The following is a 27359-nucleotide window of genomic DNA, read 5'->3' on the forward strand; positions in this document are numbered from 1 at the left end:
TCATTATTGTTGTTGTTGTTCAGTCACCAAGTCATGTCCAATCCTTCGCAACCCCATGGGTTGCAGCACTCCAGGTTTCCCTGTTCATCACCATCTACCAGACTTTGCTAAAGTTCATGGGCATTGAATCAGTGATGCCATTCAATCACATCATCCTCTGTCACCTTCTGCTCCTTCTACTTTCAGTCTTTCTCAGCATCAGAGTCTTTTCCAAAGAGTCAGCTGTTCTCATGAGGTGGCCAAAGTATTGGAGCTTCAGCTACAGCATCAGTCCTTCCAAAGAGTATTCAGTGTTGACTTCCATTAAGATTGACTGGTTTGATCTCCTTGAGACCAAAGGATTCTCAAGAGTCTTATGCAGCACCACAGTTCAAAAGCATCAATTCTTTGGTGCTCAGCCTTCTTAAGTTCAAACTCTCACATATATGACTACTGGAAAAACCATAGCTTTGACTATATGGACCTATATCACAAAGTGATGTCACTGCTTTTTAAAACACTGTCTAGGCTTGACATAGCTTTCCTGCAAAGGAGCAATTATCTTCTAATTTCATTAATTATTCAGCACAGCTCAGTTCAGTCGCTCAGTCGTGTCCGACTCTTTGCGACCCCATGAATCGCAGCACGCCAGGCCTGCCTGTCTATCACCAGCTCCCGGAGTTTACTCAAACTCAGGTCCATCGAGTCAGTGATGCCATCCAGCCATCTCATCCTCTATCGTCCCCTTCTCCTCCTGCCCCCAATCCCTCCCAGCATCAGGGTCTTTTCCAATGAGTCAACTCTTCACATCAGGTGGCCAAATATTGGAGTTTCAGCTTCAGCATCAGTCCTTCCAATGAACACCCAGGATTGATCTCCTTTAGGATAGACTGGTTGGATCTCCTTGCAGTCCAAGGGCCTCTCAAGAGTCTTCTCCAACACCATAGTTCAAAAGCATCAATTTTTTGGTGCTCAGCTTTCTTCACAGTCCAACTCTCACATCCATACATGACCACAGGAAAAACCATAGCCTTGACCAAATGGACCTTTGTTGGCAAAATAATGTCTCTACTTTTTAATACGCTATCTAGGTTGGTCATAACTTTCCTTCCAAGGAGTAAGCGTCTTTTAACTTCATGGCTGCAGTCACCATCTGCAGTGATTTTGGAGCCCAAGAAAATAAAGTCTGACATTAATAATTAGGGAAATGCAATTCAAAAGTGACAATGAGCTATTACATCACACACACACACTAGGAAATCTATAAGCAAAAAATGTATAATAGTTATACACAGAAACTCTCCTATAATGTTGGTGGCATTGTGAAAAAGTTGAAACTGCAGGTAGAATATAGGAATAAAGGAATGAGAGGCGGATGGATTACAAGAAGCATTTTGAAGAATGACCCAATGGAAAATAATGACTGGTTGGATGTCCTGAGAAATCTGTATGCAGATCAAGAAGCAACAGTTAGAACTGGACACAGAACAACAGGCTTCTTCCAAATCTGAAAAGGAGTATGCCAAGACTGTATATTGTTACCCTGCTTATTTAACTTATATGCAGAGTACATCATGCAAAATGCCAGGCTGGATGAAGCACAAGCTAGAATCAAGATTGCCGGGAGAAATATCAACAACTTCAAGATATCATTCTAATGTCAGAACGTGAAGAGGAACTAAAGAGTCTCCTAATAAGATTGAAAAACCTGGATTAAAATTCAACATACAAAAACCATGATCATGCAATCCAGTTCCATTACTTCATGGCAAATAGATTGGGAAAAGTGGAACCAGTGACAGATTTTATCTTCTTGGACTCCAAAATCAGTGCAGATTGTGACTGCAGCCATGAAATTAAAAGATGCTTGCTTCTTGGAAGAAAAGCTATGACCAAACTAGACAGCATATTAAAAAGAAGAGACATCACTTTGACAGAAAGAACTGTATAGTCAAGATATGATTTTTCCAGTAGTTATTGATGGATGTGAGTGTTGGACCATAAAGAAGGCTGTGAAGTGAAGTGAAGTGGCTCAGTTGTGTCCGACTCTTTGCGACCCCATGGACTGCAGCCTCCCAGGCTCCTCTGTCCATGGGATTTTCCAGGCAAGAGTACTGGAGTGGGTTTGCCATTTCCTACTCTAGGGGATATTCACAACCCAGGGATTGAACCCAGGTCTGCTGCATTGCAGGCGGATGCTTTACCCTCTGACCCAAGAGAAGGCTGAGGGAGAACCAAATAATTAATGCTTTCAAACTGTGGTGCTGGAGAAGACTCTTGAGAGTCCCTTGGACTGAAAGATCAAACCAGTCAATCCTAAAAGAAATCCTGAGTATTCATTGGAAGGATTGATGCTGAAGTTGAAGCTCCAATAATATGGCCACCTAATGGAAAAGCTGACTCGTTGGAAAAGTTTCTGATGCTAGGGAAGATTGAGGGCAAGAGGAGAAAGGGACAAAAGAGGGTGAGATGGTTGTATGACATCGCAACTCAATGGACATGAGTTTGAACAATCTCCATGAGATAGTGAAGGGTAGAGAAGACTGGCATGCTACAGTCCATGGGGTCTCAAAGAGTCAGACACGACTTACTGACAAACAACAAAGGAACCCACTTGGAACCACTACTGCTGACACGCACTGATTATGGATGCCCCCCAAGTTTCCAGTACTACACAGGCCTCAGATGTAAATTTTCCTAGTTAACAGTGTTGATTGTTCAGAAAGAGGCAGCGGGACAGAAGTAGCAGTGATTAGGTTTGATAAGCACAAGTGTAGGTGCAGAGGAAACTGGTAAAGCCCAGGATGATCACAGCTCCCGCCTCTCACCTGGTCCATGCCTTCTTGATACTCCTCTTAACTCTGCTCTGTCCTATTGCCATTATCATGGTTCCTCTGGTCCTCCTGCAATGCTTCTCCTGAGTCACACACATACACAGAGTAGAGCTTTAATCTCAGTCTCATAAACCTGTACCCAGTTCCATGGTTATACCCCAGTGCCATTATCACACCCATCCGCCCTTTTGCAGAGGGAAATCTCTGAGCAGCAAGGTGAAGAAAGTGGGTTTCAATAGAAGAGAGGATTTATCTGAGGAAGAAAAAGAAGTTCAACTTGCCTCTTCCAGTATCCATGTTCCTTTCCCTCTTATATATTTTCCAAAAGCACAGTCCAGTTCCCAGGAAGTATAGCACAAGCACAGTGATACATAGGACGATTCCAAAGGGGCCAGAAATGGTCTGTTCTTGTGAACCTGTTTCCCTCACACAGAGAAAATGGAGAATGGTTAAGGGAAGGCAGAATTTTAAATATCCATTGCCATAGGGAGATAGAAAACATATGGAGAAGTCTAAAGTCCTGGTTCAGAAGTTGAAGAGGTAAGAGTGCAGTAGGTTCATTCATAACTGAACTGAGAAAATACCACCTGGTACACATGTCTTCAGGATGGGCTGTCCAGAGGAGGTGATGCATAAACTGAGTCTTGAGGGAGGAGTAGGAGTTTCCCAGATATTCAAGGTGGGCAGAGAATTTCAGAAAGGAGGAGCACCATGTTCAGGGAATCTTACTGTCAGATCATCAGCCCTGAGGGTTGCCACCACCTCACGCTGCAAGTTGGAGAGGGACAGATCAGGAAGGAGCCAGATGAAGAGGAGAAGAGGGAGAAAGAACCTCCTTCCCAAGGGTCTGACTGAATGTTTATTTTATCTGACAGTCCATGATGAGGCTGAGGGGAGGGTTATAGGGGTTTAAGTGATGCTGACATATCAGATGCCTCCAGCAGGTCAGGTCTCCCTTGTGGAGGATGGGTTAGAAGGGCAAACTACACATATTCATTCATGATTCAATGAAACAGTGAATGTGAACAAACACTGCCAGAGTCTTTGCTTGGGACATGAATTCAAAGACAACAAGACATGGCCTCTGCCCTCCAGGTATTCTAAGTTACACAGGAGACAAGTCCATAAACAGAATTGTTAACTCCGTGTGGGGTGGCCTTGGACCGCTCCTTTATAAAGATAATGTCTATGCTGGAAGGTCACAGCACCTGCAAGGCCCCGTACCAAATGAGATGGAGGTTCCTTTTCTTCGAACATTATTAAGAACAGAACCATAACCAAGCACAGGACCCTGGGTAACCATATTGATCATCCCCCATGAAGCTGGTCTTAACTGAGAGACATCCCTCAACAGGAGGAAATAAGAAAGTGAAGGGCTCTTGACTTTGGAGGACTGATGGTAGAGGAAACAGCATTTCCAGAGGGTCGGAAGCTTGTGATAGCAAGACTCATTCAGGGTCTCTAGTTAAACAATCCAGTGTGAAATATGTGAGGAGAGTGACATGGGCAGAGAAGCATTTAAGCCCTGAATCATACAGGGAGACACTGGAGGTCAATCCCTCAGATGGCACAGCTGACACAATCAAATTCCCTTTTTCTAAGACCACACTGAACACACAGTGAATGATGAGTGATGTGGGGAGAGTTCCTGAAAGGCTGCTGTCTGGACCAGCAATGGCAAGGGGTGGAGAGGAGAGCATGGATGTGCGAGAAATTTAAAAGCAGAAGCAAATTGGTTGTGCTTCCCAGGCTCAGGTATCAGGTGACCCCAGTGGAAGGTGGTGCTAATAATAGAGGGGGGAGAGAATCCCAGAGCTCTCACCCAGAGCACGTGAACTCTGGGAGTGCCCCTCCCCTCTGGCAGGTTGCACTCACCGTGGGAACAGACTTGTGCAAAGTCTACAGAGGCAGTTTTCTTCTCTACATGGTTGCTGACCACACAGGTGAGGGTGGCACTGGACTGGATCAGGGACTTGTTCACAGTCAGTTCCCAGGTGTTGGGGTCTAGTTCCAGTGTCCCACTCCACTCCAGCTCCCTGGGAAGGCCCTTGCTTTCCCAGGTCACACTCAGGTCTTCTCTGTTTCCTGGGACGTTACACTCCAGAGTGACATTGCACCAGCCTGGTGTGATGGATGATGAGTTGACCAGGATCTCAGGAATGATCACGGGCTCTGGGGCATGTGAGACAGAAGAATGGAGCATCACATGAGTGGAGAACTTTACAGTTCACATTTTCTCATCCATTATCTCACTGAACCTCTGGCAACCTCCCTCTCAGGATGCTGAATGCATTTTCCAGAAGAAGCACTATTTTCCCAAAACCCAAATATACAGCAGTGACAATAAGAAAAGAAACAATTGAGGTAAGCCCTATGTGATCTTACTAGATTACCAAGCCTTAAAATTCTTCCATTAAAATGAAAAACTATATGCTGGACCTCACCTTCCAGGATGCATTGTATATAAGAAATTGGGATGTTTCCTTCTTTCCAAGGGAAGACGGTGGGGAAGTAAGGACTTGACCTTGTCCAGGACCATTGCCCTGCTTCTCCTGTTCAGATGATGCCTGGGACTACACAGCCCTTATGGAACATTGACATATGGCCTGTGCTGGGATGCCAAACTAGAGACATTTCTGAGAGATGCAGTGGCAGTGACCAGCAACCACAAACCAAGTGTGGTTAGAAAATGCCACTAAACTTGAGGCGCACACCGGCAGAGAAGTCACTGACAAGTTTGTCATAGATATCACGTGGGAAACTAAAGTTGTCAAAGTCACTCTCATAGCAGATATTTCCCTATGCAGCAGAAACTCTAGGGAAAAAAGAGTTGACTGAATGAGGCTCTTAAGATGTATCGCTGTGTAAATTTTCTCCTGTTTCTATTGAGGATTTGAGAGCTAGATTGAAGGGGTCTTTGTGAGCAGTTATATCTCTGGCCTTTTCATACCAGAGTTTGAGCAAGCTCCGGGAGTTGGTGATGGACAGGGAAGCCTGGCATGCTGCAGTCCAGAGAGTGGTAGAGTCAGACATGACTGAGTGACGGAACTGAATTGATACCTCTAGCTGGTGAGAAGAGAGAGGATAGGGAGGACTACCTACATATGGAATTCCAAATTGTGGTAGACGAATAGTGCCCCAACCTCCGGAACCTCTGAATGTGTTAGGTTAAAAGCAGAAGTTTAGCCCAGTGAGACCCCTATTTGACTTCTGATCTCCAAAAAGATAAAATAATACTTTGGTGTTTTAAGCCACTAACTTTATACTAATTTGTGGTAGAAGCAATAGAAAATTAATACACAAATCAAATAAACTGAGTCCTATAAAGAATAATAATTATTATGGCAAATACTAATGAAGAACTATGGATGGAGGTTCATAACATTGTACAGGAGATGGTGCTCATAATCATTCCCAAGAAGAAGACATGCAAAACGGCAGTGGTTATCTGAGGAGGCCTTACAAATAGGTGAGAAAAGAAAAGAAGTGAAAGGCAAAGGAGGAAAAGCAAGATATATCCATCTGACTGAAGAGTTCCAAAGAATAGCAAGGAGAGAAAAAATAGCTTTCCTCAGTGATCAATGCAAAGAAACAGAGGAGAACAATAAAATGGGGGAGACTAGAGATCTCTTCAAGAAAATTAGAGATACCAAGGGAACTTATCATGTAAAGATGGGCACAATAAAGGACAGAAACTATATGGACCTAGCAGGAGAAGATATTAAGTGCAGTGGCAAGAATACACAGAAGAATTATACAAAAAAGATCTTAATGATCTAGATAACCATGATGGTGTGATCACTCACCTAGAGCCAGACATCCTGGAGTATGAATTCAAGTGGGACTTAGGAAGTATCACTACAAACAAAGCTAGTGGAGGTGATGGAATTCCAGCTGAGCTGTTTCGAATCCTAAAAGATGATACTGTTAAAGTGCTGCACTCAATATGCTAGCAAATTTGGAAAACTCAGCAGTGGACATGTTGCAAGAATCCGACTGCTAAAACCAAGCACCAGACGTGGAGGGTTGGAGAACTCAGGTTTATTAAGCCTGCGGTCCCAGATGAGCTAACGCTCTAGGGTTCTGGGAGCCCGAACTCAGGATGAGCTTTACTTTTATAGGTTCAGTACACACAATTACACTTGGCACTGGATGATTGGTTACCTGGGTGCTATGGGAAATGGGCAGTTACAGAGCACAGGAGTTGCTATGGGTTATGTGCAGGGAATTGACAAACAGAAATTCACAGAAGCAGGAATAGAACATTCCATACTTATCAGAACATCTCATGGTAATAGTCAGTTGCTTGGTCATCTTGTTCCTATCTTGGAGCTGCAAGAATATTTTTACAGAAGCAGAACTAGCATGAAGTTATTTCTGAGTGTAAGTTTTAAATTTTCCTCTTCAGTCTCCCCTCTTGAAGCCCCTTAAATCTTATAAGGCACCAACGTCTTGATCTTCTTGGCCCAGGGGCTGATAACCTCTCAGGGCTAGGAGGTGTGTGGTGCCCTCCGTCTGCAGCAGCTTCTACTAGGCCAGAAACTGTCCTCATGATTAATGACAAAAGGCATGATAAGAGGAAGCAGATCCAAAGGAAGAATAGGACTATTCATGCTAGTGTTTTGAATCCTCTGTGATAAGAAAACCATCCCTCAAGTAGCTCTCCAGGATTCCATCCCTTTCAAGTCTGGACTGGGACATGAGCTATTTTAGTCATTTTCCTGGTTATTTCTTCTATGACCTTGCCTTTATCATCTATCTGTAGACAACAGTTGCTAAGATTGAGCTTCCCACAGATGCCCACCGCCACCCCTTGTAGCCAGTAAGTAATCTAGAGCTAGGTGATTCTGATAGATAACATCTTGGTTTGTTGTTCTACCAATAAGTTACAAAACTTTACCATTTCATTAGTAAAGACCTCAACCACCGTTTGGAGCCAGATAATTCTGTTATGCATGTAAATTGGGGCTTGGTAGCCTCAGGACCCATCTTCTGCTCAATTGGCTGGCCCATAGTGTAGGATTATACATTCAGGAGGACATTTGTCATCTTTCCAATTTCCAATCTGTAGATATCTGCACTTTTTGATGAGGACTTTGTCTTTATAAACTGGGACTCCCCGTGATTAACCTTGGGCTAGGGGAAGTAGGAAAAGGAGAGATGGATAGTCCCCAATAACCATGCCCCCTGACCAGTTGGCTGGCAAAATTGAATATGCATTAGCCCCACAAATCTGATATAATAATCCTTCTGGAGCAGGCCAATGACCTTCAGTGGACAAGTCATCCCATCTGGTCTTTAAATTGGGGAAGCTTGCTAGAGGGTGAGGATTAGGCTCTGTATAGTTTGTGTTTCCCCACCAATCAGAGGTGTGAGTAGTTGCATTATAATATCTTTGGCCAAGACAAGTGACTCTTCCTACCGGAATGTTGAATATTGGGCCCCACAGCTCCAGACACTTCTTGCCAATTATGGAAGTCTTTAAATGCCAAATTCTGACCCTGGTTTTCTTGAATTCACCTGAGCTGTTGAAGGGTCTCTGGGGATCTGATTCTTTAGCTTCCCAGGGCCGTTGTTCTCCCATGTTAGTTACCCCACACACACAGCAGGAAATAACCATTAATGTCTGGGCTATGTTCTCAGCTAGAGCTAAGAACAGGTTTTTAGTTTTGACTGAAGAAGGAAGGGGACCACTTTCTATCTCTTTATAAAAAGAATGGAAGAGCTTTTGTGTAGATGCCAGGAATTGAACATAAACACTCTGGAAATCCAACCCAGTTCCTGGGTCAGCACCTCTCCCATTGATATAAATACCGATTTTGAAACCATTTTTATTCATTTTGAGTCCCCGGGGTTTAAGATAGTGAAACTGACAGGATTATATATCCCTAGCTCACAATTGGGGCCAACAATTCCCTTTTGAAGGAGAGTTATCTTCTTTTATCTTTTCACATTGTCCATGTGACACAGCTCCAGTGAGTGCAGTGAGCCCAACAATCACCATAGCAAGAGTAGTGGGTGGGTGCTAATTCACACATATATTTGTCATTGAACGCGTACTCTTGTTCCCATGATAAGCCCCACATTTTATAGTATTCCAGGGGTTTCTATTAATAGCAGCACACACTTCAAAATGTACCACCACCAGAAGTTCTAAATTTGTAATTTGTGTCTGGTTAATCAGAAGCCCTCCTTCTTGGTGCCGAATCTCTAACCAATCTTCATTAGGAGGCAATCTGGTGGTCAAACCAAATATATTGACCTTTTTGTTGACAAATAGAATAGGTTGCCTTGTTATGAACACAGGTTTCTTGGGCCTCTCCTTGGCAGGGGAAGTGAATATGGTGAAGCAAGGTCCAAGTGACCCCCTGACCTGATCTAGTCATGTGAATGCATGGAGTACATGTGGGGCTGCTTTACTTTCTAATGCACTATAGCTCAGCAGGATATAAGCTGCTATTATACAAAACATTTGATTCCATTTAATAATCCCATTACTTTGGGGGTAGATTTTAACCAAAGAAATTCCTCATATTTGACCCACAGAAAGCATCAAGGTCAGTGGTGCAACCAGTCCCTACTTGGCAGGGTATCATCGTAACCCTGACTCTAAGAGGTCCCTGGTCAAATTCCTCAAGGTTCCACCATGTGTGAACCAGCCAGCCCTGAAGTGACTTGAGCAGGGTTGAAGATCTTAGGCAGGATTTGGGTGTCTAGGAAGGAAGACCCAAAGTGGGATTGTTGAGATGAGCCTCAGCAGTCCCGAACTCTTGCCCTTCTAGAGGTGCTGTTATCTTCACCCAGGTATGGTGACTCTACGGAGTGACACCTGTAACTTAACAGCAGCAGGGGTCACCCGGACGACTGTTTGAGGGCCTGTCCAGACTGGCTGAAGTGTTTCCTCTTTACAGTCTTTAACCCATACCTCATCTCTTGGCCTATAGGAATGAACCCAATTGCCCAAAGGAATGGGAGTCCTTCCTAAGGTTTCTTGAGCGACATGGCAGAAGACTCTTCCTAGGGCCTGGAGGTGTCAGGACATCTTCAGGTCAGCTAGTCATTGGGAGTCTCCCTTGAGCTTCCCTATCACTGGGGGTGGTCTCCCGTATAAGATCTCAAGGGAGAATAGCCTGAGGATCTTAGGGTGCACTTGGCTCAGAGCAAGGCTGGGGTAGCATGACGACCCAAGGTAACTGGGTCTCCTGACAGAGCTTAACTAACGTAGTCTTCAGGGTCTGATTCATGTGCTCAACTTTCCCTGAGCTTTGTGGCCTGTTAGTGGTTGGGAGCTTCCATCTGACCATCAGTGTCTTGGATAAAGTCTGGATTATCTCAGATACAGAGGCTGGCCCTTTGTCATACCCTATGGAGGCAGGTAGCCCGTACTTCAGGATTATCTCTCTTAGTAGGGCCTTGGCCACCTCGCGTGCCATTTAGTGTGCCTGGGATAGGCCTCAGCACATCCCGAGTAGGTGCAGACTACCACAAGTAAATATTGAGAACACTTGCAGGGCTTGACTTCAGGGAAGTCAAAGGGCAGTGTCCCAAGTGCCTGAACCCCTGGGCTGGGTCTTGGTCGTTGGCTGGCATTGTCTCACGCACAAGTCACATCTAACACTGATCTGAGGACACAGGGTTGGGAGCTTAGGAACAGAATACTAGCAGCTCAGTAAACTTTCCAGTGCACTTTTCTTTAAGTGAGTTGTCTCATGGTGCTGTTTCACCAGCTGGACTGCTATATTGCTGGGGACAAAGACCCTTTGCTCTGGCAGACTCCACCAACCCTCTTTTTCTTTTGTTCCTCCCTCATCTAAAGCCCATTGATCTTCTTTCTCCATATATCTCAGGGACGGAGGCAACTTTGGTTCCAAGAGTACCTTAAAAATTGGCTCAGGGCCTACCGTGGGACTTGGTTGGGTTGCTGCCTTCTTGACTGTCTGGTCGGCCCATGGATTCCCTTTGCTACCTGGATCAGTTCCCCTTTGATGTCCTTTGCAACGGATGACTGCCACTTGGGAAGGCTTTCAAACTGCCTCTAACAGCTGAAGGATTTCTTCTTTGTTTGTGATCTCCTTTCCCCCTGCTATCAGTAGTCCCCTTTCTTCATAAAGGACTCCATGAACATGTAAAGCAGCCAAGGCGTAACTTGAGTCAGTGTAGATATTGACTCACTTTTCTTCAGTGTGCCTTAATGCCTAGATAAGTGCCCACACCTCAGCCCGTTGTGCTGCCCACCCTTGTGGGAAGGCCTCAGCCTTTATTACGCTGTCTACTGTTGTTATTGCATAGCCTGTCTGGTTTTGTTTGCCCTGACAAAACTGCTTCCATCAATGAACAGTTCCAGTTCTGGGTTTTGGAGAGGAACATCCATCAGGTTTGGCCTGCTCAAGTAAATTTCATCTATGACCTCTTTGCAGTTATGATCAGGGGTTACAGTCTCCTTAAGTAAGAAGATAGTGGGATCCAGCATCTGCACAGTCTCGAGGTGGACCCGTGGGTTTTCACAGAGTAGTCCCTGATAGTGAGTCATCCTGGTGTTGGTGAGCCGCCTGTACCCTTGGCTGTTCATCAGCGCAGTGACAGCATGGGGAAACTTTACATTTATATTTTGTACTAGTGTAAGCTTATCTGCTTCTCTGACCAGGACCACAGTGGCAGCTAAAGCATGGAGACATGAAGGCTATCCCGTGGTCACAAGATCCAGTCATTTGGACAGGTATGCGACCAGGCACTGCCATGGCCCAACTGTGTGAGGGCCCCCAGTGTAGTGTGATTTTTCTATGCATGAAGAGGTTAAAGTCCCACGAAACATCTAGCAGCTCTAACGCTGGAGCGCTGGTCGAAAGTCTTTTTATCTCCCTGAAGGCTTTTTCTTGTTTAGGCCCCCACTCTAGGGGGTCCTTACCAGACCTTGTTGTGGTTTCGTACAATGGTTTGGCAATTTCAGAAAAACGCAGTATCCAGATCCATTAAAATCAGCAACCCCAAGGAACTCACAAATATTTCTTGGTGCTTTGCTGAGGTATTGAGCAGATAGTTTGTTTCCTCTCATACCCAAGTGCCCAGTGGCTTCTAGAGATGACAAACCCAAGGTACTGACCTCCTGTCTGCAGATAAGAGCCTTTTTCCATGACATCCTGTACCCCGTAGTGGATAGTAGAGCCAGCAGGGCTTTGGTGACTTTCCAGCAGTCCCTTTTGGTTTGACTGGCTAGCAACAGGTCATCCATGTACTGGAGTAGGGTGCGGTTCAAAGTTTCTCTGGGGAAGGCAGCAAGATCCACAGCCAGGACTTCACCAAACAGGGTAGGTGAGTTCTTGATGCCTTGCAGCAGTCGGGTCCAAGTCAGTTGTGTCTGTCTCCTGGTGTGTGGGTCTTCCCACTCAAGGGTAAAGAAGGGCTGGCTGGCCCGTGACAGCAGAAACAGAAGGCATCCTTGAGATCGACACAGTTGACCCAGCTTGTATAGATGGGTAAGAGGCTCAGGAGCTTGTAAGGGTTTGGGAACCACTGGATGGATAGTCATCATTGTGTTGTTGATGGTGCGGAGATCCTGCTTATGGAGACAGTCGTTCCCTCCAGGTTTCTTAACTGGTAGGAGTGGAGTGTTGAAGGGAGATTGACAATCAAAATTTGGGTGTCTCGTAGGCATTGGATGTGGTCTCAAATTCCCAGGCATGCCTCCTGTGGTACTGGATATTGCCTCTGTCCGACAGCAGTGGCCCTTGGCTTCATGTCCACCATGAAGAGTGTGTGGTATTTGACCAAACCTGGGGACCCTTTTCTACCCGGACAGCGGAGAACTCTTTTAGAAGGCTGCTTGGATTTGTCTGTTCTCTCTCTGAAGAATAGAGGCACACTTCTTCTTCCCTGGGCACAGTCATAGCCATCATCAGAGCTGATTGCCTCCACAGGATGAGACTCACATGCCTCCTGGGGGCAAAGGTAATCTGCACGCCAAGCTTTGTCAGTAAGTCTCTGCCCAGTAGGGGAATGGGGCACTCCAGTAAGTATAGGAATTCCTGAGTCACTAGGGGGGCTTTCTGGCATGAGCGGGACTTGCAGAATGAATGGGCAGTCCTGTCTCCTGTGGCACTGATGATAGTTGCTCTTTGACCTGTGAGGGGAATCACAGGTGTGATTATCACGGAGCCTTCAGCTCTGGTGTCCACCATAAAAGTCATTGATTGCCCCCCTAATTTCATTGCCACCGTAGGCTGCCAGGAGGCCACGGTCAGGGAGCCTGGTCCTTCCTAGTCTGATTCTGCTCCTGCCAGGCCGATAAGGTTTTGGACGACTGGCTCAGGCTGGTACTTTCCTTTGTTGAGTTGACTGAACTTCTTTGACCTTTCACACATCCTTCTGTGATGGGAGCATTCATTCTTCCATTGTCCAGTCTCTTTGCAATAGGTGCTCTGGTTGAGATACAGTAGTGGCCCCTTCTTGACTTCCCCTTTACATGGAGGAACGGTCTGTTACACTGGATCTGGGTTCCCCAGTGCAGCAGCCAGCAGCAACACCTACTTCATTCTCTTGTCAGCCATCCTTTGGGCTTCTCAGTAGTGGTTCACAAACACCTTGTCTGCAACCTCCAGCACCTGAGTGGCATTCATTCCAGTGAATCCCTCGGGTTTCTGGAGCTTAAGTCAGATGTCAGCATAAGACTGAGCCACAAATGCTGCATTGACCATGTATTGGTTTTCTCGCACTTCGGGGTCAGAAGTGGTGTACACCCAAAATGCTGCACACAGTCTCTCATAGAACTCCAGGAGTGATTCACCTCTGGTGATTCATCAGGTGCTTCTGGTGCCCCTCCGTTGTCTTAGACATATTTGTTGGTTTTCTGGCTCCTGCCCTCAGTCCCTGTAGCAGGGCTTGACAGTAATTGTTGAGGGAGTCCTTCCCATCCAGGGCATTGAAGTCTCAGTTGGGCCAAATGTCCATTGTAGTCCCCAGGGCCCAGGCTGCAGGATCTACTGTACCAGATGGCGCCTGCCCTTTGATCCATCCTGGAGATTCTGAAGGATTCAGCAGCATTTCTCAGTGTCAAAGAGAGTCAGAAGAAGATGGCGACAGTTGTTCCAGGTAGGCTGGTGGCTATGAGAAATAGACTGAAAAAGACCAATCATTGCCTGCGATATCTCTGCGTAAGATGGAGTATGGTGTTTCCAGTTGAGGAGGCCGGTAGTGGTAAAGGGTTGGTAATAAAGGACTGGGCATTCTAGCTGGACAGAGTCATCCTCATTAATCTGGGAAGGGCCTCAGGTCTCTCATAAAGGCATCAGCAGGGCTGTGGGCTGATGAGCTGGCTGGTTGTCTGAGTGAAGTCGCTGTGGGCTTGGAGGGTGCTCTGGATTTGGAGGTGAAGGAGACACAGATGGTGAAGGGCTGTCTGGTAAACGGTGAGGAAGCTGGATGAGAACTGGAGGAGCAGTTGGAATGTAGGGCAGAGGCACAGGGACTCTTCTTCAGGGTCCCCTTGGTGGATAACCCTTTTTGGCCTTTCTTTGCCTTTTCTTGGAGCCAGCCAGGCCACTGGCTCAAAGATCCTACACTGTCCCTGCTGGTTTGCACAGAACTGAACCCAAGGAGTTAGCTGATTGGTGATTTGCAACCAGGACTCTATGTTTGGAAACTGGTCTGGGTGCCTGGTGTTCTCTATCACCACTCAGTATACAGCTCTAACAGTAGGAAGATCTAGACTACCCTCTGCAGGCCAAGCCACCCCAACAATGGGCCATTCTGACTCACACAGGGTGCAGAGCTTTTCTGAGGTCATCTTAACCCCATAGTCTCCAGAGAAATTTTTCTTAAAGTTTTTATCATACAATCTAAAACAGTTCGCTTAGAGTAGCCTCCCCCATATTGACAAATGTAATCTGCCTCTCTGACCCAGAAAAAGGGGGTGCACATGGGAAGGGCCTTGTCTTAGGGCCTTATAGCTCAGGTAGCACTGACATCACCACTCCTGGAAAGCCCAGTATTCCCACACAGCACAATTGCGGGTCTCCTTAAAGATGGCCCTGATCTCTAAATACCTCAGGGAGACAGGACTGAAAGGAGGAAATCCCCTGTAATGGGATTCATGAAAAAATAATATCAGGTGGGACTCCGGAGGGCATCTGGGGTGATTGACCCTCTCAAAGGCACTGAGCAAGTGGAGAGAGCAGTATGCATGCTCCTTGCCTAGGTAAAGGGCCCAAACACTTGGGGAATTGGGGAATTATATGGAAAAAGTGAAAGAGGAAGACAGCCTCGTAATGAGAATCCAAAAGTAGGCAGGAGCACATCAGAGTGTGCCTCTTCACATGGGCTGGCCCAAGGGACCAAGAGAAAGTGAGGTACAGAATTGCCTGGCAAAAGAGGCAAGCTTTTTGAGGAAAACTCAATTTATCAATAAGTTGGCTCAAAGAGTCAGCTGATGGAAGGGGAAAATGAGCATTCAAAATTTTAAGAAAATAATTTTGGCAGAGGGTCCTAGGGCAAAAGAGCCATTTGGACATACACAACTTCTAAATCAAATCAGTAACCAGTTGTCCCCCTCCCTCTGTATCCTGCCCTGTGTTGGTGGCATGAAGAGAAACAAGTATGGGTACCCCCTCCAAGAAGACACCATTCAGGTGCCCACCTGGCCAAGTCGTCATGGGGAACTTAGGTACCTCTTAGCTTTGGCAGGTAGTGTAAGCCTCTGACCAGGATCTGACTCACAGGGAGGGACTGGGTCCCCCAGAGACAGACACTGCCCTGAGCCATATGAGGTCACCCCAGAACCGCAGGTTAGGGCCCACTCAGAACCCAAAGCCATGAGGCCCGAAGAGCCACACAATCACCCTGGAACAAGGACAAACTTGGGAGTTCACTCATATACACATTCAGAACAGAGGTCATCACAACACCTGCCTTCTGCAGAGTTCCCAGATTTCCCTAACTGTTGCTCAAGGAGATGATCAATCTCCTCTTCTACCCATTGAGTTAGGACATGACTGGGGGCTGGCCCTGGGGCCTTACCTTGTTGAGAAGTCTTGCCTGGTGAGTTGGTCCATCCCTCCAATGAGTCCGGCCAGGGCTCAGCCACATGGAGATTCAGAATGCCAGTCCAAAACAGAATACAGAAAACCACCAAGTGGCAGCCCTCCTCATTTGGCTTGGAGTTCCTCCACTCTGAACTGGCCAAGACACTGGTGCGGTGTCTCAAGGGGTCAGTGTGGTTGGAATCTCCCTGGGGCTTCCAGAAATGTTGCAGAAGTCAGACCATCAAGAAACCAAGCACCACACTTGGAGGGTGGGAGAACTCAGGTTTATTAAGCCAGTGGTCCTGGACAAGCTAAACCTCTGAGGTCTGGGGGCCCGAGCTCAGGGTGAGTTTTACTCTTATAGGGTCAGTACATATAATTACAGATGGCACCAGTTGATTGGTTACCTGGTTGTTATGGGTTTTGGGCAATTACAGAGCACAGGAGTTGCTATGGGTTACATGCAGGAAATTTCCAAACAGAAACTCATAGAAGCAGGAACAGAATATTCCATACTTGTCAGAATATCTTATGGTAATAGTTGATTCCTAGGTCACATGTACCATCTTCACTCAGCAAGAATATCTAACAGAAGCAGAATGAGTATGAAGTTATTTCTAACTGAGTGTTAAGTTTTAAATCTTCCTCTTCAGCCACAGGATTGGAAAAGATCAGTTTACATTCCAATCCCAAAGAAAGGCAGTGCAAAAATATTCAAATTACTGCACAATTGCCCTCATCTCACACGCTGGCAAACTAATACTCAAAATTCTCCAAAATAGGCTTCAACAGTACCTGAACTGAGAAATTCCAGGTATTCAAGCTGGATTTAGAAAAGCAAAAGGGGCCAGAGATCAAATCGCCGACACCTGTTGATTATAGAAAAAGCAAGAGAGTTCCAGGAAACAATTAAATCTGCTTCACTGACTATGCTAAAGCCTTTGACTGTGTGGATCACAACAAACTGTGGTAAATTCTTAAAGAGATGGGAATACCAGACCACCTTACCTGCCTCCTGAGAAATCTGTATGCAGGTTACGAAGCAAAGTAAGTAGTAGACATGGAACAACAGACTGGTTCCAAATAGGGAAAGGAGAACATCAAGGCTATATGTTGTCACCCTGCTTATTTAACTTCTACACAGAGTACATCATGTGAAATGCCATGCTGGATGAAGCACAAGCTGAAAACAAGATTGCCAGGAGAAATATCAATAACCTCAGATATGCAGATGACACCACACTGATGGGAGAAAGAAAAGAGGAATTAAAGAGTCTCTTGATGAAAATGAAAGAGGAGAGTGAAAAAGCTGGCTTAAAGAAAGATAAAGAACATTACAGCATACTGACACATGTATATGGAATTTAGAAAGGTGATAACGATAACCCTATATGCAGAACAGAAAAAGAGACACAGAAATACAGAACAGACTTTGGAACTTTGTGGGAGAATGTGAGGGTGGGATATTTCAAAAGAACAGCATGTATGCTATCTATGGTGAAACAGATCACCAGCCCAGGTGGGATGCACGAGACAAGTGCTCCGGCCTGGTGCACTGGGAAGACCCAGAGGAATTGGGTGGAGAGGGAGGTGGGAGGGGGGATCGGGATTGGGAATACGTGTAAATCCATGGCTGATTCATATCAATGTATGACAAAACCCACTGGAAAAAAAAAAATAAAAATAATAAAAAAAAAAAAAAAGAAAAAAAAAAAAGCTGGCTTAAAACTCAACAACAAAAAACTAAGATCATGGCATCCAGTACCATCACTTCATGGCAAATAAATGGGGAAACAATGGAAACAGTAACAGACTTAATTTTCTAGGGCTCCAAAATCACTGCAGATGGTGATCACAGCCAAGAAATGAAAAGACACTTGCTTCTTGGAAGAAAAGCTATGACCAACGTAGACAGCATATTAAAAACCAGAGACATTACATTGCTGACAAAGTTTATTCTAGTCAAAGCTATGGTTTTACAAGTAGTCATGTACGGATGTGAGAGTTGGACCATAAAGAAAGCTGAGAACCAAAGAATTGATGTTTTTGAGCTGTGGTGTTGGAGAAAACTCTTGGGAGTCCATTGGACTGCAAGGAGATCAAACCAGTCAATAGTAAAGGAAATCAGTCCTGAATATTCATTGCAAGGACTGATGCTGAAGCTGAAGCTCCAATACTTTGACCACCTGATGTGAAGTATTGACTCTTCACAGCATCAGAAAAGTCTCTGGTGCTGGGAAAGACTGAAAGCAGAAGGAGACGGAGAAGACAGAGGATGAGATGGCTGGATGGCATCATCCACTCATTGCACATGAGTCTGAGCAAGCTCTGGGAGTTGGTGATGGACAATGAAGCCTGGCATGCTGAAGTCCATAGGGTCACAAAGAGTCAGACATGACTGAGTGATTGAACTGAACTGATGATAAATACACTTACCCCAAATTTTCTTTCTCCTTTTCCAAAACGCTGAAATGATTTTATCCCTGCTTTGAATCTCAGCTCTGTTCATTTGTGGTAAACCTACTTATCCTAGCTCTGAATGAGAAAATGGGATATGAAGTCTGGTGTCTTGAAGGGATCCTGAAAAATGGGGTCTGTGTGAAACTCCTACCACAAAAGCAGGAGGGCAGCCTTAGTGTGGGGTGAGGAGGTCTCACTTACCATCAACAGTGAGGTGGAAAACCTCGGTACGTTCTATTCCTCCAGTGAAGCTGGCTCGAGCCCGGTACTGCCCACTGTCCTCAGAGGTCAGGCTCTCAATCTTCAGAGACCTCACATTGGGTACGTGGACCCTCTGCTGGTACTTGTCCTGGAGGCTGACCCAGGTTGGGGTTTCTGCCCCACGGCGGACTCGCAGCAGGACTCTGTAGTTTGACTCAGGACCAAAGCCCCATGAGACCTCCTCTGGGTCAGCTTCTTGCTCCTTGATCACATGAAACAGCACAGAACCTCCTCGTATCCCATACATGGGAACAAATCCAGAATCCTGAGCTTCAGAATCACGTGGTCCAGAATTCTGTGCCACTGTGCTGCAGATGCCTAGGACATTGGAGATAGAAAATGTGAGTAGTTTCTCACTTAAGAAGAAAAGAGAAAGCAACAGAACTTATCTTTTTCATGAAATCCATCCAATATACTCTCCTGATTCTTGGAATGCAAGTACAGTGAATTTGAAGTAATTCTGAAATCTAATCCTGGTTCTGGTGGTGCCTAAGCTTGAACAAGTTACTTAAACTTGCTAACCCAGATTTTCCTTGCTTGGCTGTTAATGATGTGTGGGAATTATGTGAGATCATCCTCTGAATCACATTTTCAGGTATATATAACTGTGAATTTGTAGAAGGAGCTCCCAATGTGTCTCTCAAAGACCCCCCTTCCTCCTGTTCACACCCTTTTGACACCTCTTCCCCTGGAATACGGGCTGCACCTGGTGATTTGCTTCCAAGGAATAGAATACAGACACAGATGGATGTTATTGCATGATACTGGGTTACATAAGACTGTGATGTCCCTCTTCCTTACACACACACTCTCTTTCTCTCCTTCACTCTCTTTCTCACTCTGAGGAATACACCTGCCATATTGTCAGCTGCCCTAAGGAGGGGCCCACGTGGCAAGGAGCTGAGGGAGCCTCTGGCCAACAGCCAGGGAGAAACTGAGGCCCTCAACCCAACAGGCACAGAAACTACCTCCCATCAACAATCCTAAGTGAGCTTAGAAACAGATCCTTCTGGGATGACCCCAGGGTGGATGCAGCCCCAGCCAAGACTTTGATGTTAGTTGAGGACACCTTGAGCCAGAGAGGACTCAGCTGAAATACCCCTAAGCCCTGACCCATGGAAACTGTGAAACCATATTGGGTGGTGATTAAGGCACTACGTTTTGGGGTGACAGGTTATACAGCAATAGACACCTAATACAAATATGAAGGCTGCTCTCCTTCCTGTTCTTTATAGGCAGCATTGTAGTCAGGACAGATAGACTGTGCTGTGTAAAAAACAGTTATAATACCTCAGGGTCTTAGAACAAGGGGTGTTTATATCACACACCCAGGTCCCAAAAGACAGTGAGAGAGAAGTCCTATCACACATGGAGGAGGTGCCACCTCCTTGTAGCTGCACCCATGGAGCTCACAGCATCCTCACAGGCTCCCAGTCCCACAGTAGGGAGGGGAGACAGGAGAATCACCCAAGGGTTTCCCTGCTTCTGTCCAGATATAGTGTGATTTCTGTTTTTGCTTTTTTGCCAGAACTGGTCACAAGGCCCTGGCTAACTGCCATGGCCTAGAATATGAGAGGGAGCAAGTGAGCATTTAGTGAACTCTGCTGTCCCTGCCACCAAGTCAGCACTTCCCAACGAGTCCCTGAGAAATAGCAGTGGGCCTTCCTCAGATAATTTTATGCAGAGTTGTGACCACTTGGCACATTCCCCTCAGGGCCAATTGCTCCAGAGTTTATCTTGCCCCTTGAGGCTTAAGGTCCAGGGACCTGATACCTCTGTCCTTTAGGGGACCAGGGTAGGACAGTATAGGACCAGGGAAAGTGCCACAGAATAACTTTATCCTCAAAGGAAAAATAATCTCCTTCTTCCAACAGGTCAAGATGTTCCTGGGTGGGGCTCTGACTGCCGGGGACACAGTCTTCTCTCCAAATCAGTACATTCTCATCTCAAACCTGCCTATCTCCTGCTGTCCTAACACCCACTCCTGGTCTCACTGGAAGCAGAGAAGAGCTTATGCCAGCATTCATATGCACAAGTGTTTCTGATATTTTTGTATTCATTTAGTCATCAACTCATTTAATAAGGCATCGCCTCAGGATCAGGCCTTCACCACAGTCCTTTCATCTTCTTTTACAGAACTCACAGACCCTCTTACAGACCCTCACACTGAGCTTAATGACCTTTTAGTCCCAGGTCAAAAGGCTTCACAATATGTATCATTAGGGAAAGTGGTCCACGAGAGTAAAAGGTATTCATTCATCCATATATCCTGTCTGGCTCCTCAGAGTTCCTCTTTTGTCCCTTCTTTCCACATCTCACCCTATATGAGACCCTACTGCAAGACTAGGTCTGGTGCAAAGGATTGCTGCCCTGTAGAGCAGCAGTCACCAACCTTTTGACAGGAGGGACTGGTGTCATGGAAGACCATTTTTCCACAGACAGGGGATGGTTTCAGGATGATTCAATTACTTTACACTTATTGTGCACTTTATTATTATAATAATACATTGTGACCTGTAATGAGATAATTATACAGCTCACCATAATACAGAATCAGCAGAAGCCCTGAGCTTGTTTTCCTGAGCTTTGGCAGTGAGGGGGAGTGGCTGTAAATACAGATGAAGCTTCACTCACTCACCTGCCACTTAGCTCCTGCTTTGTGGCCAGGTTCCTAACAGGCCAGTGACCAGTGCTTGTCCATGGCCACGGAATTGGGGACCCCACTGTAAAGCACACACCCTGGTGTGAGAATGGACCTCCACACACAGTTCACAGAAGGTCAATTGAGAAGTGCTGGGAAAAACTTTGATACCAATCCCTCTAAACAAATCAGGACACAAACACCATGCCCAGCAGGCCCCCATGACACAGTGCCCTATCCCTCTCTCACCAGAAACAGAGCTGGCACAAAACTTGATCTTAGAATACAGCCTCCAGAACTAAGGGAAAACAAATTTCTGTCGTTAATAATTGAACTAAGGGAAAACAAATTTCTGTCGTTAATTCACCCAGTCTGTAGCCTCTTGTTTGGCAGTCCAAACAGTGTAACACCCCCTACAGATTTTAGAGAGAATATATTCCTGCTGACACCTTGATTTTGGACTTGTGAGCATCAGAACTGAAACCATACATTTTTGCATTTTTATGTCATGCAGATTTGTGGTTCTCATTAAGAGATTAGTGTCTATATAGGAAGAAGAAGAAGAAAGAGAGAAGTGTCTCTCTCTCTCCTCAACCCCTTCCTCTCTCCCTTTTTCCCTCTGCTCTCTCTGCATGTCTGTCTATCTCTCTTATGTAATCTTTGAGCCCCAGGAACTATAGGAAAAACAAAACAACTCTACCATATCTCTTTAGTGAAATAAAATTGACAGAGGAGAAAGCTTACAATTTACTGCTGACACAAAGGTACCTAGTTAAATGGGATGTAATGTCATGCAATGTTCATTGTTATTTCAAGACATCTATTTACAAATGCTTTCCAGGTGGCACTGATGGTAAAGAACTGGCCTGCCAATGCAGGAGACTTAAGAGACATGAGTTCGTTCCCTTGGTCGGGAAGATCCCCTGGAGACTTAAGAGACATGAGTTCGATCCATTGGTCGGGAAGATCCCCTGTAGTCCACTCCAGTATTCTTGCCTCGAGAATCTCATGGACAGAGAAGCCTGGAGGGATACAGTCTGTAGGGTCAAAAAGACTCAGATACAACTGAAGCAACTTAGAACGAATGTTTTCAAATGCTCTCTAATTCACTGAATTTTATATAACTCTGACAAGTTCATATAATGACTGGGATACTAAACCCAAAAATTAAAACAATAAAAGCTTTCCAAACACTCTTCAGAATTGCTACCTCACTGGGTCTTATTATTTATCATCAGTTTTTATTTAATTTCATTATAGACACATAATCTGTGACGAAGTCCTAAATGAGATATACAGAGAACAAGATGGTTGAGGAGTAGGCAGGTGTAGAGTACATCTCCCTCCACAAATACATCAGGAATATACCTTCAGACACAGAAGTGCTTGCAGAACACCACCTGAGAGCAGACAGGAGTACCTGACCACTGGAAAAGAATATATAGAAGCATGAAAAACTCGGTAGGATAAAGGAACTAGGGGGGAAACAGTTAATAGGACTGGACCTGCCCTCAGCGGTTGGGGGAAATGAAGCTGGGGTCTGACCCCACATCGGGGCAATTGTCTGGGTCAGAGGAGAAACATTTAAGGCTGAGAGTGAAACAGCTGATCTGTGGCAGCCAAAATGGAAGGAGAATCAGACAGTCCTTGCCGCAGTCATACTGCAGACAAGGACACAGGTCCCCTAGAAGGCACAGTGTCTGGAAGCTGAATTGTATGGACTGCGGAGCAATCCCAGGGCGAGGGCTGCTGTTGACTGCAAAGAGGCAGAGCTAGGGGACATGAGGCAGCAGGTTGTGGTGGGAAATGCCTGTGGAAGAAAGTCAAGCAGCCATGGAAGCAAGGAAATACTGCTGAGTCATGCATCGGGGGTGGAGCCAAGGGGGGTTTCACAAGTTGAAATCCAGAGGCACCTTGCTTTAGTTTTTTTTCCTTTTTTCTCCAGCGTCTGCTTCAGTTAGTTGTGTTCTTAACTGGTAGGTATCATTTTTGGTTTCCTTTGTTCACCAAGTCAATCTATTGTACTTTATTTTTGTTTGACTGTTTTGATTTTGCTTAGGGGTGTATATGTATATGTGTATATTCCATTATTTAAATGATTATTTCCCTGATTTTGTAACTGCCATTTGTCAAATCAAAAAATTCCTAGTAACAAATGACAATGGAAAAAAGACAACTCAAGACCTACGGGATGCAGCAAAAGCTGTTCTAAGAGGGAAGTTAACAGCAATACAATCCTATCTCAAGAAACAAGAAAAACCTTGAGTAGACAACCTAACTTTACACCTAAACAACTGGAAAAAGAACTAAAAAGTCCCAAAATTAGCAGAAGGAAAGAAATCATAAAGATCAAAATGGAAATAAATGAAAAAGAAATGAAAGAAATAATAGTAAAGTTGAATAAAACTAAAAGCTGGCTCTTTGAGAAGATAAGCAAAATTGACAAACATTTAACCAGACTCATCAAGGAAAAGGAGAGAAGAATCAAATCAACAAAATTAGAGATGAAAAAGGAGAGGTTAAAACAGACAATGCAGAAATTAATAGGATTAAAATAAGAGACTATTATGAACAATTATATGGCAATAAAATGGATAACCTCGAAGAAATGGACAGATTCTTATAAAAACTCAATCTTTAAGACTGAACCTGGAAGAAATAGAAATTATGAACAACACAATTACAAGCACCAAAATAGACGCTATAATCAAAATTCTCCCAAAAAAGGAACGCCCAGTAACAGATGGCTTCACAGAATTCTATCAAACATTTAGAGAAGAGCTAATGCCAATCCTCCTAAAACTCTTTCAAACACTTGCAGAGGAAGGAACACTTCCAAACTCATTCTATGAGACCACCATCACCCCGATACCAAAATCAGACAAAGACAACACACAAAAAAGAAAACTATAGGTCAATATCACTGATGAACATAGATGTAAGATTCTTAACAAAATTTTAGCAAACAGAATTCAACAACACATTAAAAAAAGCTCACACACCATGGTCTAGTTGGGTTTATTCCAGGGATGCAACAATTCTTCAATAAATGCAAATCAATCAATCTGACACATCATATTAACAAATTGAAAGATAAAAGCCATATGATAATCTCAGAAGAGGCAGGAAAAGATGTTGACAAAATTTAGCATCCATTTATGATGAAAACTCGTCAAAAAATGGGCATAGAAGGAACCTACCTCAACATAGTAAAAGCCATGTATGATAAGCCCACAGCAAAAATTATTCTCAATATTGAAAAACTGAAAGCATTCCCCCTAAAATTGGGAACAAGACAAGGGTGTCCACTTTCCCCACTACTATTTAATATAGTTTTGAAAGTCCTAGCTAAAGCAATCAGAGAAGAAAAAGAAACAAAAAGATTCCAGATTGGAAAAGAAGAAGTAAAGCTCCCACTGTTTGCAGATGGTATGATACTGTACATAGAAAACCCTAAAGATAGTATTAGAAAATTTCTAGAACTAATCAGTGAATTTAGCAAAGTCACAGGATACAAAATCAATACACAGAAATCACTTGCATGCCTTTATACTAACAATGAAAAATCAGAATGAGAAATTAAGGAATCAGTCTCATTTACCATTGCAACAAAAAGCATAAAGTATCTAGGAATAAACTTACCTAAGGAGACAAAAGGACTTTAGACAGAAAATTATGAGACATTGTTGAAAGAAATAAAAAATGACCTAAACAGACAGAGAGATATTCCATCTTCCTGGGGAGGAAGAATCAATATTTTGAAAATGACTACACTACTGAATGTAATCTACAGATTCAATGCTATCCCTATCAAATTACCAATGGCATTTTTCACAGAACTAGCACAAAAAATTTTGCAATTCATGTGGAAGAACAAAAGACCCCAAATAGCCAAAGCAGTCTGGAGAAAGAAGAATGGAGCTGGAGGAATCAACCCTCTGGACTTCAGATTATACTACAAAGCTACAGTAATCAAGACAGTATGGTACTGACACAAAAACAGAAATATAGACTAAGGGAACAAGTTAGAGAGCCCAGAAATAAATCCAGGCACCTATGGGTACCTTATTTTTAACAAAGGAGGCAAGAATATATAATGCAGCAAAGACAGCCTCTTTAATAAGTGGTGCTGGGAAAACTAGACAGTTGCATGTAAAAGAATGAAATTACAACACTTCCTAACGCCATACACAAACATAAAATCAAAATGGATTACAGACCTAAATTTAAAATCAGAAACTATAAAACTCTTAAAGGAAAACATAGACAGAACACTTAATGACATAAATCAAAACAAGATCCTCTATGACACATCTCCTGGAGTAATGGAAATAAAACAAAAGTAAAAAGCAGGGACCTGATTAAACTTAAAAGATTTGCACAGAAAAGGAAACTGTAAGCAAGGTGAAAAGACAACACTCAGAATGGGAGAAAATAATAGCAAATGAAACAACTGACAAAGGATTAATTTCCAAAATATACAAGCAGCTCATACAATTCAATACCAGAAAAACAAACAACCCAATCAAAAAAAAAAAAAAAAATGGGGAAAAGACCTAAATAGACATTTCTCCAAAGAAGACATACAAATGGCTAACAAACTCCTGAAAAGATGCTCAACATCACTCATTATTAGAGAAATGCAAATCAAAACTAAAATGAGATATCACTCACGCTGGTCAGAATGGCCATCATCAAACAGTCTACAAACAATAAATGCTGGAGGGGGTGTAGAGAAAAGGAAACACGTGCACTCTTGGTGGGAATGTAAATTGATAAAGCCACTAAGGAAGATGGTATGGAGATTTCTTTAAAAACTGGGAATAAAACCACTATATGACGCAGCAATCCTACCCCTAGGCACATACCATGGGGAAACCAAAATTGAAAAAGACACATGTATCCCTTTGTTCACTGCAGCACTGTTTACAACAGCTAGAACACGGAAGCAACCTAGATGTCAATCAACAGATGAATGGATAAAGAAGTTTTGGTACATACACACAATAGAGTATTACTCCGCCATAAAAAGGAATGCATTTGAGTCAGTTCTAATGAGGTGGATGAACACAAAGCCTATTATACAGAATGAAGCAGGTCAGAAAGAGAAAGATAAATATCATATGCTAACGCATACATACAGAATCTAGAAAGATGGTACCAAAGAATTTATTTGCAGGGCAGCAATGGAGAAACAGACACAAAGAACAGACTTACAGACATGGGAAGAGGGGAGGGGAGGGTGAGATGTATGGATAGAGCAACGTGGAAACTTACATTGCCACATGTAATATAGATGTATAAGGGGAATCAGCTGTATGTCTCAAGAAACTCAAACAGGGGCTCTGTATCAACCTAGAAGGGTGCCATGGGGAGGGAGATGGGAGGGAGTTTCAAGAGGGAGGATATATATGTATATCTATGGCTGATTCATCTTGATGTTTGACAGGAAACAACAAAATACTGAAAAGCCATTATCCTTCAATGTAAAAAAAAAAAAAAAATAGAAAGCTAAAAATAAATAAATAAATGAGATATACAACTTTCTCATGACAGTCACCCTTAAGTTCCCTTTTTGCTTAATTCCCAGTCCTCTCTGCTTCACCCTCCTTTCTTTCTTCTCCAAGTTCACCCCCTGCTGGAACCCACTTAGCAGTTTACTGTTCCTTCCATGGTTTCTTCATTCTTTTACAACATGTGGCTATACAGACGCCCTTAAATTTTGGAGGCTCCTCCTTTTACAAAATTAGAATTTTACTGTATTCAACATCCTTCATTGGTCCAAGAAAACTAGACTCCAGTTGCTTCCTCCAGCTCAGATACAGGGTTCTAGGTCTGCCCCTTCTCCATTGGACAGTGGCAGAGGCTATTACATTCCCTCTGTCAGGTCAGGGGGGTCTTGTTCCCACTCCTTTCATCCCAGAAGCTGCTTCTGTATCTCTCTCTAATCCTCTCCCCAAGTAGCTCCAGACTGCCTTGGCTTCCCTGTTATTGAAACAGTAGTGACCTCACCTCCCTAGTAATGGATCCCTTATGCTAGCTAAGGCTGCCTCCAATCAGGGGTCCCAGCCTCAACACAACTTAAGACATCAGAAAGAGAAGGGGTCCCTGTATGTTGCCCCCCACCACAAAGAGCCCAGGCAACTCACTGAGGAGGAGGCTGGTGAGTCC

The 27359-nt window shown here is 44.2% G+C and overlaps 1 protein-coding gene across 1 annotated transcript; it reads right to left on the minus strand.

Annotated features, from left to right (window-relative positions):
* Positions 1-3062: 3062 nt before the first annotated feature.
* LOC133074477 (SLAM family member 5-like) lies at positions 3063-27359 on the minus strand. Its single transcript, XM_061168410.1, has 4 exons — positions 27338-27359; positions 18488-18865; positions 4689-4985; positions 3063-3229 (listed from the first exon to the last, which is right to left on the minus strand). Exons 2-4 carry the CDS (start codon positions 18792-18794, stop codon positions 3063-3065), a joined length of 771 nt encoding a protein of 256 aa, XP_061024393.1. The 5' UTR covers positions 18795-18865; positions 27338-27359.

Source organism: Dama dama, chromosome 20, assembly GCF_033118175.1.
Source record: "Dama dama isolate Ldn47 chromosome 20, ASM3311817v1, whole genome shotgun sequence".
Lineage (NCBI taxonomy): Eukaryota > Metazoa > Chordata > Mammalia > Artiodactyla > Cervidae > Dama > Dama dama.